Raw genomic sequence first — 17,139 nt, 5'->3', positions numbered from 1 at the left:
TTTAAAACAGTGTATCCTTCTCAATATAGGAACTCATTAAATCCTCATAACCCCAGGAAATAAGTATTATTACCTTCCCCATTTTACAGATGAAAGAAACTGGGACTTCGGGGCAGTGACCTACTTAAGGTCACACAGCTAAAAAATGACAGAGCCAGGATTAGAACCCAGGAATCTGGATCCACAGTCTGCTTTCTTAACCGTGAGAAGAAAGAAGGGTGGTGCTAAAAAAATAAAGCTGAAAAGCTGCTCCAGTATTCACAAGCAAAAATAAAAACAGTCTGTTTTGGCAACTACAAATTGTTGAAACAGAAAATGATGCTCAGCAAATGGCGGTCTTTGGTGGGTATGCCATACAGGGGTGATCAGCCCCACCCCATGAAACATTTAGTCAGTAATTCAGGTAAGAGACTAGAAGGCTTATTAACTGAACTCCCAGATCACACAAAACTGGGAATAGGCAATAAAAACTGAGATGACTATAAGGATTCAAAATAATATTCTGAACCTAGAAAATGGCTAATTAAAATAAGACTAAATTTACTAGAAAGATACAGAAATCTGCTCTTAAGCTCAAAACTCAACTGCACAAGTACTGAACGGGAAGAGGACAGCTAAGCTAATTTCCAGTTCAGTGGGAGTCAGGAGTATAAGTGGTGTGAGTGCCTATTAATAATGATCATATCAGGGGAAATGATTGTTTCAGGGATGTTTGCACTATCGAACCACAGCAATAAAATTCAGACTGGGAAAGGAAATAGAAATCACAACATAGGAGATACAAATACAGATGGGGGAGAAAAAACTGCTTAGCTTAGAAAAAGAAGGAAATATCAAGATTTGATAACTATCTTCAAATAGCTGGAAAAATGTCTTCTGGAAGAGGCATTCGCCTTAATTGCCTGTGGTCCTGAGAGCAGGAAAAATATATGGGAATTAGGAAGCAGCACATTTCAGCTCAATATGAGAATAAATTTTTCTAACAAACTACAGCTGTCTAAAAATGGAATGTTTTATTTAAGCAAAAGCTGTCAGGGATGACAAAGCAGGAGAGTCTGCTCTCAGTGAGAAGCTGACCTAGAGGATCACAAAAGGCATATCCTTTCAGACTTTAAGCCTATGTTTTCAAACTGATCTCCAGTAAGTTTCTCGTTCTTACCTGGACTCATAAGGAATCACTATCACCTACAGGGAGAGAAAAGACTTCATATTTCAGATTTTTTAAGGGAAAAGCATGGTCTAAAGAGAAGCACATATTTTCACCTAGTAAACCTAAAACTCATGGATAACCTCATTTCAGTTTAAAATAACCACTTATTAAGGGCGCCTGTGTGGCTCAGTTGGTTATGCGCCTTTTTTTTTTTTTTTTAAGATTTTATTTTTTTATTTGACAGAGAGAGAGAGAGACAGCAGAGCGGGAACACAAGCAGGGGAGAGGGTCAGAGGGAGAAGCAGGCTTCCCGCCGAGCAGGGAGCCCCATCCCAGGACCCTGGGATCATGACCTGAGCCAAAGGCAGATGCTTAACGACTGAGCCACCCAGGGGCCCCGCGCCTGACTCTTGGATTTTGGCTCAGGTCGTGATCTCAGGATCTCAGGATCATCGGGCTGGGCACTGGGCGCATGGAGCCTGCTTAAGATTCTCTCCCTCTGCCCGTCCCCCACTGCCGCTCACAATCTTTCAAAAACATAAATAAAAATAAAAAATAACCACTTATTAAATATACTGCCCAATTCCACTTCTAAACTTGGTTTACAGAAGCACTACAGACTGTGCAGAGAGATATGAAAATGTTCACCATGGCAGCATAAAATATTAAAAAATTAATAACAGGACTCTTTAAATAATTATTTAAATAAATAATGGTACCTCGAAAAACTGGAATAATTATTCAGGCTTTCAGAGATGTGATGAATACCCACATTCAATGACAGTAAAAATGCATACACATATAAATTTATAATGGCGAAAATACACTTGCCAAAATATTTAAAAAATATTATCTCTGGATGGTTGGATTTCAGGGGGTAATTCGCTTTCTGTTTTTCTTCAAGTGCTGAATTTTCTAAGATTATCTTTATAAATAGCAAATGTTTTTAACTTAAAAAAAAACTCTTTTGGCCTATGGATTTTTTTTTCAATATTCTCAAGTGTCTCCTCAGAAAAGATTCACAGGATATTATCAGCTCAAAAAGTATGACCATTTGTAAGCACTTGAAATTTTTTTATTAAGCCATATTATACAAATTACCAATGTTTAAAAAAATATTTATCAGATTATCCTAATACAAATTGTGAGCTACAATAATCTGATAGGAACACTTTCTAAAACATCTGGAAAAAAGTTTTTTATACTACAGTACTAAAAAGAAAGAATTTTATCTATAAGTGCTAACAAGGAAAGATGTCTGCAATACAATGATAAAGAGCAAGGTGCAAAATTTTTATTTATGTTACCAATTTTTGTTTTGTAAAACAAAAACCCTATACTTTATATATTCACATAAGCATACAAATAAATTTAGAAGGCTATTCATCAGTTAACAATAGCAACATCTACACAGTGGGAATGGTGGCAGAAAAAAGAAATTATTCACTTTACCATATAGACTTCTATGATGCTTAAACTGATTTTTTTTTTTTTTTAAGATTTTATTTATTTGACAGAGAGACAGCGAGAGCAGGAACACAAGCAGGGGGAGTGGGAGAGGGAGAAGCAGGCTTCCCGCGGAGCAGGGAGCCCAATGCGGGACTCGATCCCAGGACTCTGGGATCATGACCTGAGCCGAAGGCAGCCGCTTAACGACAGAGCCACCCAGGCGCCCCTTAAACTGATTCTTACATAACAAAACATGTTTTACTTGATTCAGTTTCTGAAATTGCTAAATATTCTTTAAAATAACTTTTGTACCAAAAGTAAAGATTTGTACTTTCAGATTTCATACATAATTTCTAGGATGGATCCCTACTAGTGTGTCCTTAAGAGTTTTTTTATTTGTTTCTATGTTTAGCCTCTGAGCAAACCTGTTCAAGTATGAATTTTCTTCCAGCCATAAATCAACGAACCAGTTTATATATAAGAGGTCATACTTTCTCAAATTTATGTTCTTTAAAACAATGTATCCTTCTCAAAATACACATTCAATACTCACTTTAAAGCACCACTGTGTGCCAGATACCATATAAGACGCCCCATAAAAACTGGCAACATTTATTTAGCACTATACGCAAACTAATAAACAATCCAATTTCCTTTCATCTGGCTAATTAACCACATATGCTTTTCTGATTAAATAAAATATTAAATGCATTAGTAGACTTTGCCTTTTAGACTGTTGTATTTATCATGTGGGCATTAGCCAGAAAAATAACTTGGCTTGCTTCTGTTGCAGGTTTTTGCAAAACAGCTTCCTAAGTCTTACAGAGAGAAGAAAACCACAGATAACATACAATCCCAATTGCACAAATGTATAAATCTCAATCAGTGGTCGCTTCAGGTACTTCATCCTCCTTTAAAACAGCTTTATTCTAATTTGAAAACTATTCTCTTTTGCGGTGTGGCAACTTAGAGTCAAGAATCTTTTATGATCAAAGTCTTTGAGAAAGAAGCTAAGCACTGGAAATGTTTCTCTTTACTGATGCCAGGCGAGCAGAAACACACCTAAAAAAGGGTTCAGAAGTGGGATGGAGTGGGGCTGACTAATGTGCACTTCCTAAGAGCCTCTAGAGCAGCACAGACAAATACTTCGGAACTGCGTGAGGAACCTTAGAAATCATCCGAGCCAACCCTGCACTTCACATAACTGGAAATGAGTAGCTCAGAGAAGAGCCCTGGTCAATCCAAGATCACAAAACAAGTTATTGACAGAGCTCAGTTTGGAATTTACAGTCTTGGGGCACCTGGCCGGCTCAGTCAGAAGAACAAGCGACTCTTGATCTCAGTTTGAGCCCCATGTTGAGGGTAGAGACTACTTACGAAAAAATAATAAATAAATAAATAGAATTTACAGTCTTCTCACCTTTCAACCACTATTCTTCCTACTTCATACTTCTTTATAAAGTAAAATGGAAACAGTGGGGTCAGGGGCCACGGAGAAATCAAATCTATCACTACTGCAAAAACTGTAAATGGTTTCCAAATCTTCTAACATGTCTGAACTAAGGGAAAGGAAGATCAAAACACTCTCAGCAAAGAAAAGGGGTGGGGGAGGGGTGGGCATTAGCTTTTCAGTTTTATCTTGACAACTCCACATCATGGGAAGACGCCAAGGGCCCCAAGGACTGTATCACATGTCAGCATGGGGCAACAGGTGATTTTTTGTGTGTGTGTTTAAAAATCACTAAGTCCATACAAAATTTTAATACATTTTTAACTGTTTAAAAGAATTACTCATACCATAAATTACTGGTCTTTACTTGTAAGCAGGACAGAGTGTTAGGAGACTGAAGAAACACAAAAGTGAGGTGAAGAGGAACTGAACTAGAAGGATAAACGGGCAAAAAAGGAAAATACAGGTACTGAAGCCACTACAAAGGAAAACTATTTCCAAGCTACTTGGAAATAGCTGAATAGATACAAAGATAAAAGAAGAAAAGAGATGGGGTGCCTAGATGGCTCAGTCGTTAAGCGTCTGCGTTCGGCTCAGGTCACGATCCCAGGGTCCTGGGACTGAGCCCCATATCAAGCTCCCTGCTCAGTGGGAAGCCTGCTTCTCCCTCTCCCACTCCCCCTGCTTGTGTTCCCTCTCTCGCTGTGTCTCTCTCTGTCAAATAAATAAAATCTTAAAAAAAAAAAAAAAGAAGAAGAAAAGAGATGACCAAGGTTTCTAGATGACTAGAATCCAAGGGTCTTTGGGGAAACATGTATGGTTAGTCCAGTCCTGATACTCTTTTATGTTTTTTCCCAAATAATTAAAATCAATTTTTATTTTAAAAAGTTAAATTAAAACATTTAAACACAATATAGTGGGGGGAAAACTTTTATAAATCCTTATCAAAGGTTACTCAGAATTTTGACAAAAGGACTTCAACTGCTGATAGGTCCGCTGAATACCTGTCCTGACAGTATAAACAGATCAATCTCTAAATCAATCTTTGATTTAGAGATCCTCCCTCCTTCACAGGATAATCGTGAGAATAAGACAACACCCATGAAAGCACCTAATCCAGCGCCTGGCACGTGATAGATGCTTAAAAGTTGGATCTTAAACATATGAATTGTCAGCTATGTGACTTTTCTCCCTGCCTTTCCCATCTACATCCCTCTTTAGCGGCAAGCTCAAATTTACAAGTTGTCTAGAAAACGGACTCTTTTTCAATACCAGGCAGCTCTGCTTGGGCTCACAGAACCACAGCAACAGTGAAGTTATGAGATAGAAAAGTTACAGAGTGGGGCCCTTGCCCAGCCACCCGACATTCCTTCACTTCATGTCAAGCCTTAATCAGCCCTTTTGGCTGAGAGCTGAGGACTCCCTGTCTGTTTCCCAAGGACACCTCTCCCTGCATCCAACCACCCACCCCTAAGTGCTGCTACAAGAAACCACAACTGCAAGCCTCATTTCTCTCAAACTCTGATCAACCTAGGGACCTACTCGTTCAATTTAACCCCCTCTACCACTCCTACTCACTCCTAACTCATACGGTTTCTGTTATAATGGCTTTGTTTCCCACCCCGCACTCCTCTTCTCCCGTGCCCGTCACTATAGCCAAACAGCTGTTTCAAGGCTTTTAAAAATCATTAATTAACTTGACCACCCTAACCCCCGCTCCCCGCCACAAAATCAATATTGGCCCTTACTTCTCTTCCACTCATCCACAACTCAGATTAGGGTATTTAAGTAAAATACAAAAATGAGGGTTTCTCCTCTGTAAAAACACATACAAAACTACATACATTCAGTTCCAGGCACTTCTTCACTGGTACTCAAATTCCTCATCTCTTTTCACTGAGGGTAACTAGCAGAAATGCCCCACTTTCCACTAACCCTGCCAATTTACCCATGTATTCAACTTCTCACTACAGTATGAAATTACGCTATTCACATGTTCGATCTTTTATTTTCCAATTTCCCAGTTTGGTGGATACCCTATTTGGCCTTGCCTACAATAATTTATACTAAATTGCAGTATCAACAGTCAAAATGTCAGCAGAAACCATACATGTGCCTGCCTCTGACAAGACTGAATTTTTTTTTTTTTAAGATTTTATTTATTTGACAGAGAGAGAGACAGAGAGAGCAGGAACACAAGCAGGAGGAGCAGGAGAGGGAGAAGCAGGCTTCCCGCCGAGCAGGGAGCCCGATGTGGGACTCGATCCCAGGACCCCGGGATCATGACCTGAGCCAAAGGCAGACGCTTAACGACTGAGCCACCCAGGCGCCCAAGACTGAATTTCTCAGAATCAAGTCATAGTATTTATAATTCTTAACAGCATACAGTATCCTGCCTTATATGAGCCATTCAATCAAGTGAACTGTGCAACAAGATAAAGGAGAAATAGCACTGAAGGTATAAATAACAGGGTAAAGGAGCTGTGGCATACTCCAAAAAAGTGAAGCGTGGCTCTCTTCACATTGTTTCACTTTGGGACTATCACATTTTCTGTGCCTAAGAAGCCTCTCCTGAAAAGTGGCAGGCATCTGGCAGTAAAAAGTACATTAACTCTGGGGTCTCTCCCACCTGACAATCCAGCAAGCCCTCAGAGTTCAAATGTCATTCCACATCCCTCCTTCCTACCACAACTGAAATAGCTCAGGCCACTTGGAGGCCAAAGCTCGTCTGTCCGATCACATAGGCAGCATCCCAAAATTATGGATGAGGCACTCAATACCTTGCTGGCCCATGACGTGTGTGTGTGTGTCTTCTCCATGAGAATATGTTCACATACAGTTATATGCACCTTGAAGACAAAGCCTGCATCTTATTCCTTTTAAACCCCTACACAAAGCCTAGTATCCATCAACATGTTCAATCACCTTTTAATGGAAACTGAGAGATGGCAGTGATAGAGCGAGAGAATACAGGAGTTCTGGGGTCCATCATCACTTTTTTTTTTTAAAGATTTTATTTATTTGACAGAGCACAAGCAGAGGGAGAGAGAGGGAGAAGCAGGCTCCCAGCTGAGCAAGGAGCCCGATGTGGGACTCGATCCAATCCCAGGACCCTGGGATCATGACCCGGGCCGAAGGCAGCCGCTCAACCGACTGAGCCACCCGGGCGTCCCCGATCATCACTTCTACAAATAACCTTGGCCAAGTCAAAAGCCTGCTTGACACATAAGGGGAATTATTTTGCAACTTGACGTCAAGGTGCACTGAACACTGACAAAAGTGAATAAAATTTTAAATGGTACTGTTTATTGACAAATTAGTCTTCTTATGCATTAGATATCCACCTGTTTTTAATAGTCCTCACTTAAATAGTTGGGTACTAATTGGTCTGCAGTCTAGTCTGAGCTAGGAAATGTGCTACTAGATTATCTTTGAAATCCCTTCCAATTCGAAAGCTCCCTAATTTTCTAAGAATAAACTCAGGGTGATCCAAGAATCACAAATCTACCTCTCCTTCACCCAGTCTGCTTGAGTAATCCAGGCGGGAGGCGAGGTACTGTGGTACAGCTTTCCCTCCACAGGTGGTTCCCAAGAAGTAGACTGTGTGGTGGAGCAGGCCCAGGTCCTTCTCACTAAGAGTACTGAAATCATCTGAACTCAGAAGTGGCCCCGGCCTTTGAAGAACGCTTTGATTAGGACTTGAGAAACTTGAGTCAACCAGTCCCTTCTTTGTCCCTAACTAGCCGTGGCCTGGTTTAAAAAAAAAAAAAAAAGTCACCTCTCTCATCTGCAGAATGACAAGCTGGACTAGGAGCTGTAAGGTCCCTTCCTGCGGCCATCCAGATGGCCGGAGCCACCACCACCCTCCCCCTCCTCTGACCAGGGGTAAATTCAAGTCCACCTGCAGATGCTCAACTCAAGCGGCAGAGCGGAACTGCGATTCTCAACCTGGGGACACGTCCCCCAAAGAGGGTCTATTCAGATGGGGCCGGGGGGACAAGGAGGCTGTTTTCGAGCCACACCCGCTCTCTCTTTGAAAGGAAGTGGGCCAAGGTCCTTAGGTGCCCGGGAAGGAGGGCGGAGACTTTTGATGGTCCCCGCACTGGTGAGGGGGAGCTGCGGGATGGCATCCCCGGGAACCAGGGGTGTGTGGTGAGGGGTGCCGCGTGCGCGTGCCCGCGGACGGAGGCCGGGCCGCCGCTCACTCACCCACAGGCTGCTGAAGTAGTCCAGCCCGCGGCAGATGAGCGCGCCGGCGTGCGCCAGCAGCACCTGCACGCCCAGGTAGCTGCCAAGGCTGTAGAGGCCGTAGAGGAGCGGGCCCCCGGCGCCGAGCAACAGCAGCAGGCGGCGGCGGCGCAGCGCCTGCTCGCCCAGGGCCTCCACGCCGTAGTCGGCGAAGCAGAGCGGCAGCAGCAGCGCGGCCAGCACGATGGGCGTGTGCGCGCGGTGCAGGCGCTGCAGCCAGTGGCGGCCTAGGCGCGTCAGCGAGCTCTTGAAGGGGTGCAAGAAGGTGCCGCACAGCACGGCCCACAGCAGCGGCCGCAGGAAGGCCTCCAGGATGAAGTAGACGAGCACGGCGGCGCCGCAACACAGGCACACGAACAGCACGGCCCCCGTGTTGTAGAAGGCCTGCTTAATAGGCTTGTCGAAGCGCAGCGCCAGCGCCGGCGTCCTTGGGGTCTCCCCGCAGCAGCCGCCGCCGCCTCCCGGGCCGACCGGGCGCGGGGCCGGCGGCACCCGGCCCGGGGAGCCCCGTGGACTGGGCGCCTCGGGAGGGCCGCCGCCGTCGGCCATAGTGCCTCTGCCGCCGCCGCCAAGAGGCGGTACTGGGAAGCCGAGTGGGAGGCACGGAGAGAGGCAAGGCGCGCGGCGCGCGGCATTATGGTCGTTGTAGTTTCTAGCTGGGCACCGAGCGCCTATGAGACCCTTGGGGAACTACAACTCCCAGAAAGTATGGAAAGAGTTCCTTCGCCCCCGGGTTCCTTCGCCCATTGGTCCCTGCAGATCCAGGTAACCCGTTTCTGGGCTCAACATCTTCCGGGAATGGGGGGGAAGGTCCCTTCACCCATTGGTTAAAGTCAACTTTTCAGGAGGCGGAATTCCAAAAGAGGCGCTACATTCGCAGATTGGAAATTCTAGGTGGTACATTAGAATCCCGGGGGGGGGGGGGTAGTACTTAACGAAAGACGGATCCCCACATTCAATTCTCTTCATTTATTTAATAAGCAAAGTGTTTGCTCTGGTGCAGGACTTTAAATAGCGATCACCATACCGCAGGCCCTGTTCCAAGTGCTTCATTCATTTAATCCTTAGAACAACCCTACAGAGAACATGGTGTTGTTATCCCCACTTTACAAAAAAGAAAACTAAGGCACAGAGAAGTTAAGTACCTTGCCAAGGTCACACAGCTACTGAGTAGCAAAGGCATAATTCAAGCTCGGAATCTGGCTCCTAAGTCTGTTGTCTTACCTGTTAACATTAATTGGTCTGACTAGTGATCTGTGGCATATTTTTTAAAGCTCCTCGGTGGACTGTAAAGTACAGCTACTGTTGACATTGGGGTAGGTGTCATGTGCGAGCTATCTAAACTCCTAAAAGAGCTCTAGATCGGAGTCTCAAACTGCTACTGTTTCTTTTTGAGACCAGGGGTCAGGTTATTTAAGCCCCCAACCCTGATTTCCCCTCTGTCACTTGGAAATAATAATAATTGAAGCTCTTGTCTCAGGGGAGAAAAAGACAAATCACTAGAGCAGTGCAAGTGCTTCTGTTATGTTGGAAAGGTCCTGGGATCCATCCCTACTACTCACACCTTAACCAACATTTTTATTAAAAGATGAAAGAGGGGCGCCTGGGTGGCTCAGTCGTTAAGCGTCTGCCTTCAGCTCAGGTCACGATCCCAGGGTTCTGGGATTGGGCTCCCTGCTCAGCGGGAAGCCTGCTTCTCCCTCTCCCGCTCCCCCTGCTTGTGTTCCCTCTCTCGCTGTGTCTCTCTCTGTCAAATAAATAAATAAAATCTTTAAAAACAAAAAAAGAAGAGGAAAGAAAGAAGGGAAAGCAAAGGAAAAGAAAGAGCACAACATGAAGTCCACATGAGATCCTCTCCCTCTCCATCTACCCCTCCCCCTACTCAATCAGTGCATGCGCGCTCTCTCTCTCTTTCTCTCTCTCTAACACATAAATATTTAAAAAGAAAGAGAGAGAAAAGCAAGCAGGCAGGCTTTACTGAGTACTCAATATGTGAAACCCTGCAGGTCATACCTTTTCTGTTTTCAGTAAGTTTTCATATTAATTTAAACACAATTTTTGTTTCTCTTTAAATTAGACAGGACAAGTATCATTATCCACAGTTTTCAGATGAAGAAACTGTTGCTTACGGGGCGCCTGGGTGGCTCAGATGGTTAAGTGTCTGCCTTCGGCTCAGGTCATGATCCCAGGGTCCTGGGATCGAGTCCCGCATCAGGCTTCCTGCTAGGGGGGGAGCCTGCTTCTCCCTCTGCCTCTCTCTCTCTCTCTCTCTGACTCTCATGAATAAATAAATGGAAGGAAGGAAGGAAGGAAGGAAGGAACTGTTGCTTACTAAGACGGAGACAAGGGGAGTCAGTAAATGTAATAATTTACATTATTTAAAGTAAAATAGTAATTCTTTTCCATCTCATTTTTTTTAGGTCTTTCAGGTCACAGCTCTTGTTTCTCAAGTGGTCTTTGGACTTTGACTCTGTAAATATATTGCTTCAGTTGTCTTACATTTTGCTTTGCTTCTTTACTTTGTCCAGGGCTGCTGAGATTATATTACAATCATGGTCACATTTGTTTTCAGTTCCCATTTTACACTGGCCCCAGGCTTCTATTTATATCAGAGCAAGGCCTCAGCCTCCCTCCCAAAAAGTCCTCAGTAATGAGTAGGGAATCCCAAAGAGGGTGCCTCATATATATCCAGAGACATGAGTCAACCACCAAACACCCTGTGTCCACCCTGCTGCCCACACAGCTTACCTGTACCTGTCATAGGATTGGCAGTGCCTATGTCACTATTCCCAGATCCTGGATACTCCCAAACTTCTAATCCTCAGAGTGCCAAAAAGCTGGGTTCCACTCAGAGAAGCGGAAGAAGTCCTCCTCCCTGACTTCCCTACCCTGTGCTCCTTTGTGACCCAAGCCCTACACCAAGCCACTTGTGCTCAATGTATTGTGACTCTTCTCATGAGAGTTCCTTCCACGTCTGGCCTTCTGTCCTCTAGCCACAGGGGCTCAAAAGCTATCAAGACCAAGTATCCCAGGTCTTCCTCCAACCAAAGACTCAGCTCTCTTCCTGTGGTTACAAAGTAAAGAAAAACAAAACAAAAAACCAAAAACCCCCAACAGCTCCATTTTATGTAACAAAAGGCTTTACAAACAGAAAGTGACTTAGGTATGCATTGGACGTTGGCGAGGGGGGGGGGTGGGATTTGGGAGGGCTGGCACAGCAGTAAGGTTGCCTAAACTGTGTTAGGGCCCCAGCTCGGCAAACCAAAAATTCCCTGTCATGGTGTTCTGCTTCCAAGCCTCAGCAAAAGGCAAAATTGCTGAACATTTCAAAACTGTTCTAATGGCCAAAGCAATCGAACTGACAAGTCTCCGATAGAATTTCCAGTCAAGAATGGAATTCTAACAGAAATGATGGCAGATGCACTAGAAACGAACTAGACTAACATTTATATGGCCTAATTTAAGGTTGGGTTTCTACAGAATTTTGCTCACCATGCTATGATTGTACTTACCACACTGTGGTCAAGGTCAGTGGTTTACATGGGTTTGCTTCAGCTGTTTCCCCAACACCAGACACAGTATATGACATTCATAGTACAGAGTAGAAGCTCAGTAAGTGTTTGCTGAGCAAGTGAATGAGTGAGTGGTAGCCTTTCAAAAAGCCTGTTTGTGCTTCCTGCTCAAAATGTTACTGAAACACTGAGAATGCTTCTGCCAGGCATTCTTGAGATTGAGAGCAGAGACAAATTAAAATACTGAGATGTAGAACCCACAGACTACATTTGAGAAGAGTACACACAGTCCATTCAATCCTCTAGTTCACAGGACATGTGCCTTTAGGCTTTTCCTCCAAAATGCAAGGTTACTTGGGCTTTCTTTGCTCACCTCACATAACAACTCACTCCAACCACCTCGGACAAGAATGGCCTCCATGGACAGCCAGGATACAGTGGAGGTAAAATGGACTCAGGAGTGGATCAAGCTGACCCCGGCACCACACTGCCCTCGGCCTTCCTGTTGCCTGAACCCATGAATTCCCTAATCATGTAAGCCAGTTTTAGTTGGGTTTTACATTTCTTGCAACAGAAAGCTTTCTGGCAGATAAAATGCTAATACCTACATCATTGGTTGCTCTGAGGATTTTCGAAATAAGAGTGTGTCTCAAGCAGCAGTATAGTGCCTGGTATATGGTGAGAACCTGATAGGGGCTCTCAGGGTGACTAATGGCTGTCTTGAAGCCAAAGAGGCAGTCCTTAAACAACAGTTAACGTCCACAGACCCCCCCCCCCCACTTCCTCAGGGTATCAAGATAAAAGCCCCAGGAAAAAACAAAACAAAACAAAAACAAAGATAAAAGCCCCAGAGATAAAGCAAATAAAGGGAGGATTCTCCCAGGCATTGTATCTTAGAGTTCTCCCAAGTGTCTCTACAGTTACTGAGTTGTGCTAAGCACCTGCTTTGTACAAAATCCAGTGCTTACAATAGAGTGTATATGAACAAACAAAGGAAAGAAAAGAGACAAACCAAAAAAACAGACTCTTTTAACTATAGAGAACAGACGGTTACCCAGTGGGGGGGATAGGGGAAAGAGGTAAAGGAGATTAAGAGGAAACTCATCTTGATGAGCACTGAGTAATGTACAGAATTGTTGAATCACTATATCGTACACCTGAAACTAATTTAACACTATGTTAACTATACTGGAATTAAAATAAAATAAATAAAACAAAACAAAAAACCATGGAGTGTGTATGTCAAGTATAAAGTGATACATATGGGGGCGCCTGGGTGGCTCAGTCGTTGAGCGTCTGCCTTCGGCTCAGGTCATGATCCCAGGGTCCTGGGATGGAGCCCCGCATCGGGCTCCCTGCTCCGCGGGAAGCCCGCTTCTCCCTCTCCCACTCCCCCTGCTTGTGTTCCCTCTCTCGCTGTGTCTGTCAAATAAATAAAATCTTTAAAAATAAATAAATAAATAAAGTGATACATATGTACAGTGAAGGAGGAGAGATCATGTGAAAAAGTAATCAGACATGTAATTACAAATACAAGTTACCACTTTTCTTTGCTAAGTCCAAGGCAGACATTGCTAATCAACCACTGATCTCTTTCTCCCTATGCCTAGGTATATAGCCTCAAAATCCTCAGCAGAATATTCTAGGGAACCACTATCAACAAAGTAGGCACACAAGATGAAATTTATTTGCCTTTCCTACTGTAACTAATCATGGAGTGTCTGATACTAGATAAAACTGGCAGACTAGGGGCTCCAGGTGGCTCAGTTGTTAAGCATCTGCCTTCGGATCAGGTCATGGTCCCAGGGTCTTGGGATCGAGCCCCGCATTGGGCTCCTTGCTGGGCAGGGAGCCTTCTTCTCCCTCTCCCACTCCCCCTGCTTGTGTTCCCTCTCTCGCTGTCTCTCTGTCAAATAAATAAATAAAATCTTAAAAAAAAAAAAAACTGGCAGACTAAAAATGTAGATAACTGGGGGCGCCTGGGTGGCTCAGTCATTAAGCATTTGCCTTCAGCTCAGGTCATGATCCCAGGGTCCTGGGATCGAGCCCCGCATCGGGCTCCCTGCTCGGCAGGAAGCCTGCTTCTCCCTCTCCCACTCCCCCTGCTTGTGTTCCCTCTCTTGCTGTCTCTCTCTCTCTCTGTGAAATAAATAAATAAAATCTTTAAAAAAAAAACTGGCAGACTAAAAAGGTAGATAACTGGTCTAGAAGAAGAGTTTAGGAAGTTAATTAGTGTGTATATGAGAAATTAGTAAGAGATTTAAAAAAAAAAATCTCAGTGGCTGAAGGACAAATATTGCAAACAAGTTTGCTTACCATCAGGCCTTGCCTGACTCCCTGACTACTCCCCTTCCCTCTCCTCTTCCCATGTTGGGACACAGGACATCACTTACAGTGTGGGTCCTGCCAGTTCACTGAGTAGACTGTAGCCTTTCCTGCCTCCAGGTTCCTGTCCTTCTGGTCTGTGACATCCAGCTTCAGCTAACTTTCCATGCCATGTCAACAAAGAAAATTTTACTAGTTAATGAAAAGATTAGTGAAAAGAATTATCAAATTGATTCAATCAACTCAACTGAGACCTATGTACCCAGGAGAGAGCCAGGTGAATAAGAAGCAGCTTGTGTGGTCCTTTTGGGAAAACACACACACACACACACACACACACACACACACACACACGTTTTTCAAAGTCTACAACCAATGGGGAAACACACACACACACACACACACACACACGTTTTTCAAAGTCTACAACCAATGGGGCACCTGGGTGGCTCAACTCGGTTAAGCATCTGCATTCAGCTCAGGTCATGATCTCAAGGTCCTGGAATTGAGCCCCCCATCAGGCTCCCTCCTCAGCGGGGAGTCTGTTTCTCCCTCTCCCTCCGCTCCTCCCCCACCCCCTGCTTCTGCTCTCTCTCTCAAATAAATAAAATCTTTAAAAAAAAAAAAAAGTCTGGGGCACCTGGGTGGCTCAGTAGGTTCAGAAGACTCAGTCTGCCTTCCACTCAGGTTGTGATCTCGGGGTCCTGGGATCAAGTCCCTCGCCAGACTCCCTGGTCTGCAGGGAGTCTGCTCATGCTCTCTCTCTCTCTCAAATAAATAAAATCTTTAAAAAAAAAAAAAGTCTGTAACCAAGAGAGCTCCCCCTTCCTCTTCTAGGGTGGGAGGAAGGTTGGTCAGGAAAATGGGTGAATTTTGTGATGAACAATTCTGTGCTGAAAGCCAGAGTGCCTGTCCAGAAAGTAGGTGGCCTTACGTGTCCTTAGTTGATAGAGATTTACGTTTTATCTGGAATGGCTGAGTTTGAGAATTACAGATCAGAATTTGGAATCCTTAGCCGACCCCTTCCTTGGCTCTACTCCCAAGAATAGACTCAAACTAAGGCTGAGACCACCCAATGTATAAACACCCACCCTTCTGGGTAAATCAGAGTAAGACTGAAAACCAGAAGATGCTGGATGCGTTTCAAGTTGGCCAGACTAATCCTTCTTTATTTATAAATAAACTATTTGTGTCTGAGAATCAAGTCTTGCTGGGCTTGAATCCTAAGTGTCCACCTGTTTGTATGCTCTTGGCACCACACAGTGATGTCACCGAAGCCTCTGGGTGGTCTCTGCTGCCATCTCTGCCCTCCTGCTCCACTCAATTCTCTACACTGCAGGCAGTGTGACCTTTCCAAATACAATGTGATCCCTTCAAAACCTCTTTACCCCATGGAAGAGTCCAAGCTCTTTACTCTGACTTCCAAGATCCTGTGTGATGCGGCCACACACACCCTCACTTCTCCCCACACCTGCTTTGTCCTTTATCCTCCAGCACTGTGGTGGAAAGGAGAATGGCCATGTCCTAATTCCTACAACCTATCCAGTGTGTTAGCTTAGGTAGTTAAAGGCACTTGGCACTTAAAGATTTTGAGATAGGAGATTATCCTGGGTTTATAAGGGTGGGGCCTAAATGCAATCCTAAATATCTTTATCAGAGGGAGGGAGAGATTAGGCTACAGAAGAGGAGCAGCAATCTGACCAAGGATGCAGAGAAATTGGAGTGGTGAGGCCGGAGGCCAAGGAATGCCCAGAGGTACCAGAAGCTGGAGTTCCCAGGAGAAATCAGCCCTGCCAACATCTTGATTTTAGCGCCCTAAGATTCACTTCCGACTTCTGGCCAGCAGAATTGAAAGAGAACACAGTTCTGTCGTTTTAAGCCATGAAATTTGTGGTAATTTGTTATAGCTGCAATGGGAAACTCATATAAACCTTGTCAAACGGCAGTGGTCCCAGACACATCCTGCTGGTTTTTCTTCTGGGGTTGCTCTCCTCTTTCTTGGAGATGCTTCTCCATGCCTTGTGCCTGTTTTACTCCTACCCCTTCCTTAAGATTCAGCTTCAGGACCACTGCCTGCTGTCCTGGTTGCCTTAGGCCGGGTGAGGGTCCGTCCTCCAGGCGCGCACCACACCTGAGTATTTCCTTACCACTGCAGTCACCAAAAGGTCTTATCATGGTGTTTATGTGTCTGCCTCCCCAGCAGGCTGTGAGCCTCTTCGGGGCAGAAATCAAAAGCTGTTCTTCCTTCAGTCCTCTTTGTGTAGTGTCTAGCACAGGAATTGGCACATAAGAATCCTCAGTAAATGTTGAATGAATGAAGAGTCCCTTGCGCCTGGGACCGAGCCCTAAGAAAATTCCAACTCAACCATCAGCCAGGTTCAGGTCTGATAGCTGAGCTATCCACTGAGAATCCTGCAAAATAAATGCCAGAGGGAACACTTAGAAGACCAAAATATTTGTTTTCTTGGGGCAGGGTGAGGATTAGAGCCTGCAATGTAGAATGTGGTAATGCCTGATTCTTTCCCAACCTGACATTCCTTGAGCTTCTCAACCTAGCCCCTGTAGTACTGACAGCTCAGAAGCTCTATTCTGCAAATCCCATGCTTCCTTCATGATTCATGAGGCTCTACTACTAAACTCTAACTATTCTTTTTTTTTTAAGATTTTATTTATTTATTCATGAGAGACAGACAGAGAGAGAGAGAGAGAGAGGGAGGCAGAGGCAGAGGGAGAAGCAGGCTCCCAAGGAGCAGGGAGCCCGATGTGGGACTCGATCCCAGGACCCTGGGACCATGACCTGAGCCGAAGGCAGACGCTTAACCATCTGAGCCACCCAGGCACCCTAAACTCTAACTATTCTCAACATATAATATGATTTAGCTCCTAGTAAGGCTCATAACCAAAATTATGCTACTAATTAATACTGTATATTTTAAATGGGATTATACGCCTTCATGTACTATTTGATAAAGGTATTAAGCTGAAGCTATAAATACAATTTCATT

At 44.4% G+C, this 17,139-nt stretch overlaps 1 protein-coding gene across 6 annotated transcripts in view; it reads right to left on the bottom strand.

The window, feature by feature from the left end:
* The window catches only part of TMEM245 (transmembrane protein 245), a 101,076-nt gene extending 92,220 nt beyond the window's left edge, over positions 1-8,856 (bottom strand). For all 6 annotated transcript variants that reach the window (XM_027615242.2, XM_027615247.2, XM_027615245.2 and 3 more), the window contains exon 1: positions 8,259-8,856. In XM_027615242.2, the coding sequence (XP_027471043.1) occupies positions 8,259-8,846 (588 nt within the window). In that variant the 5' untranslated portion in view covers positions 8,847-8,856. The remainder of the gene's footprint in view (positions 1-8,258) is intronic.
* Between the last annotated feature and the right edge of the window lie 8,283 nt (positions 8,857-17,139).

This window comes from Zalophus californianus, chromosome 13 (genome assembly GCF_009762305.2).
Source record: "Zalophus californianus isolate mZalCal1 chromosome 13, mZalCal1.pri.v2, whole genome shotgun sequence".
NCBI lineage: Eukaryota > Metazoa > Chordata > Mammalia > Carnivora > Otariidae > Zalophus > Zalophus californianus.
The sequence above is the reverse complement of the archived record's forward strand: the minus strand, read 5'-3'. Positions and strand labels throughout refer to the sequence as shown.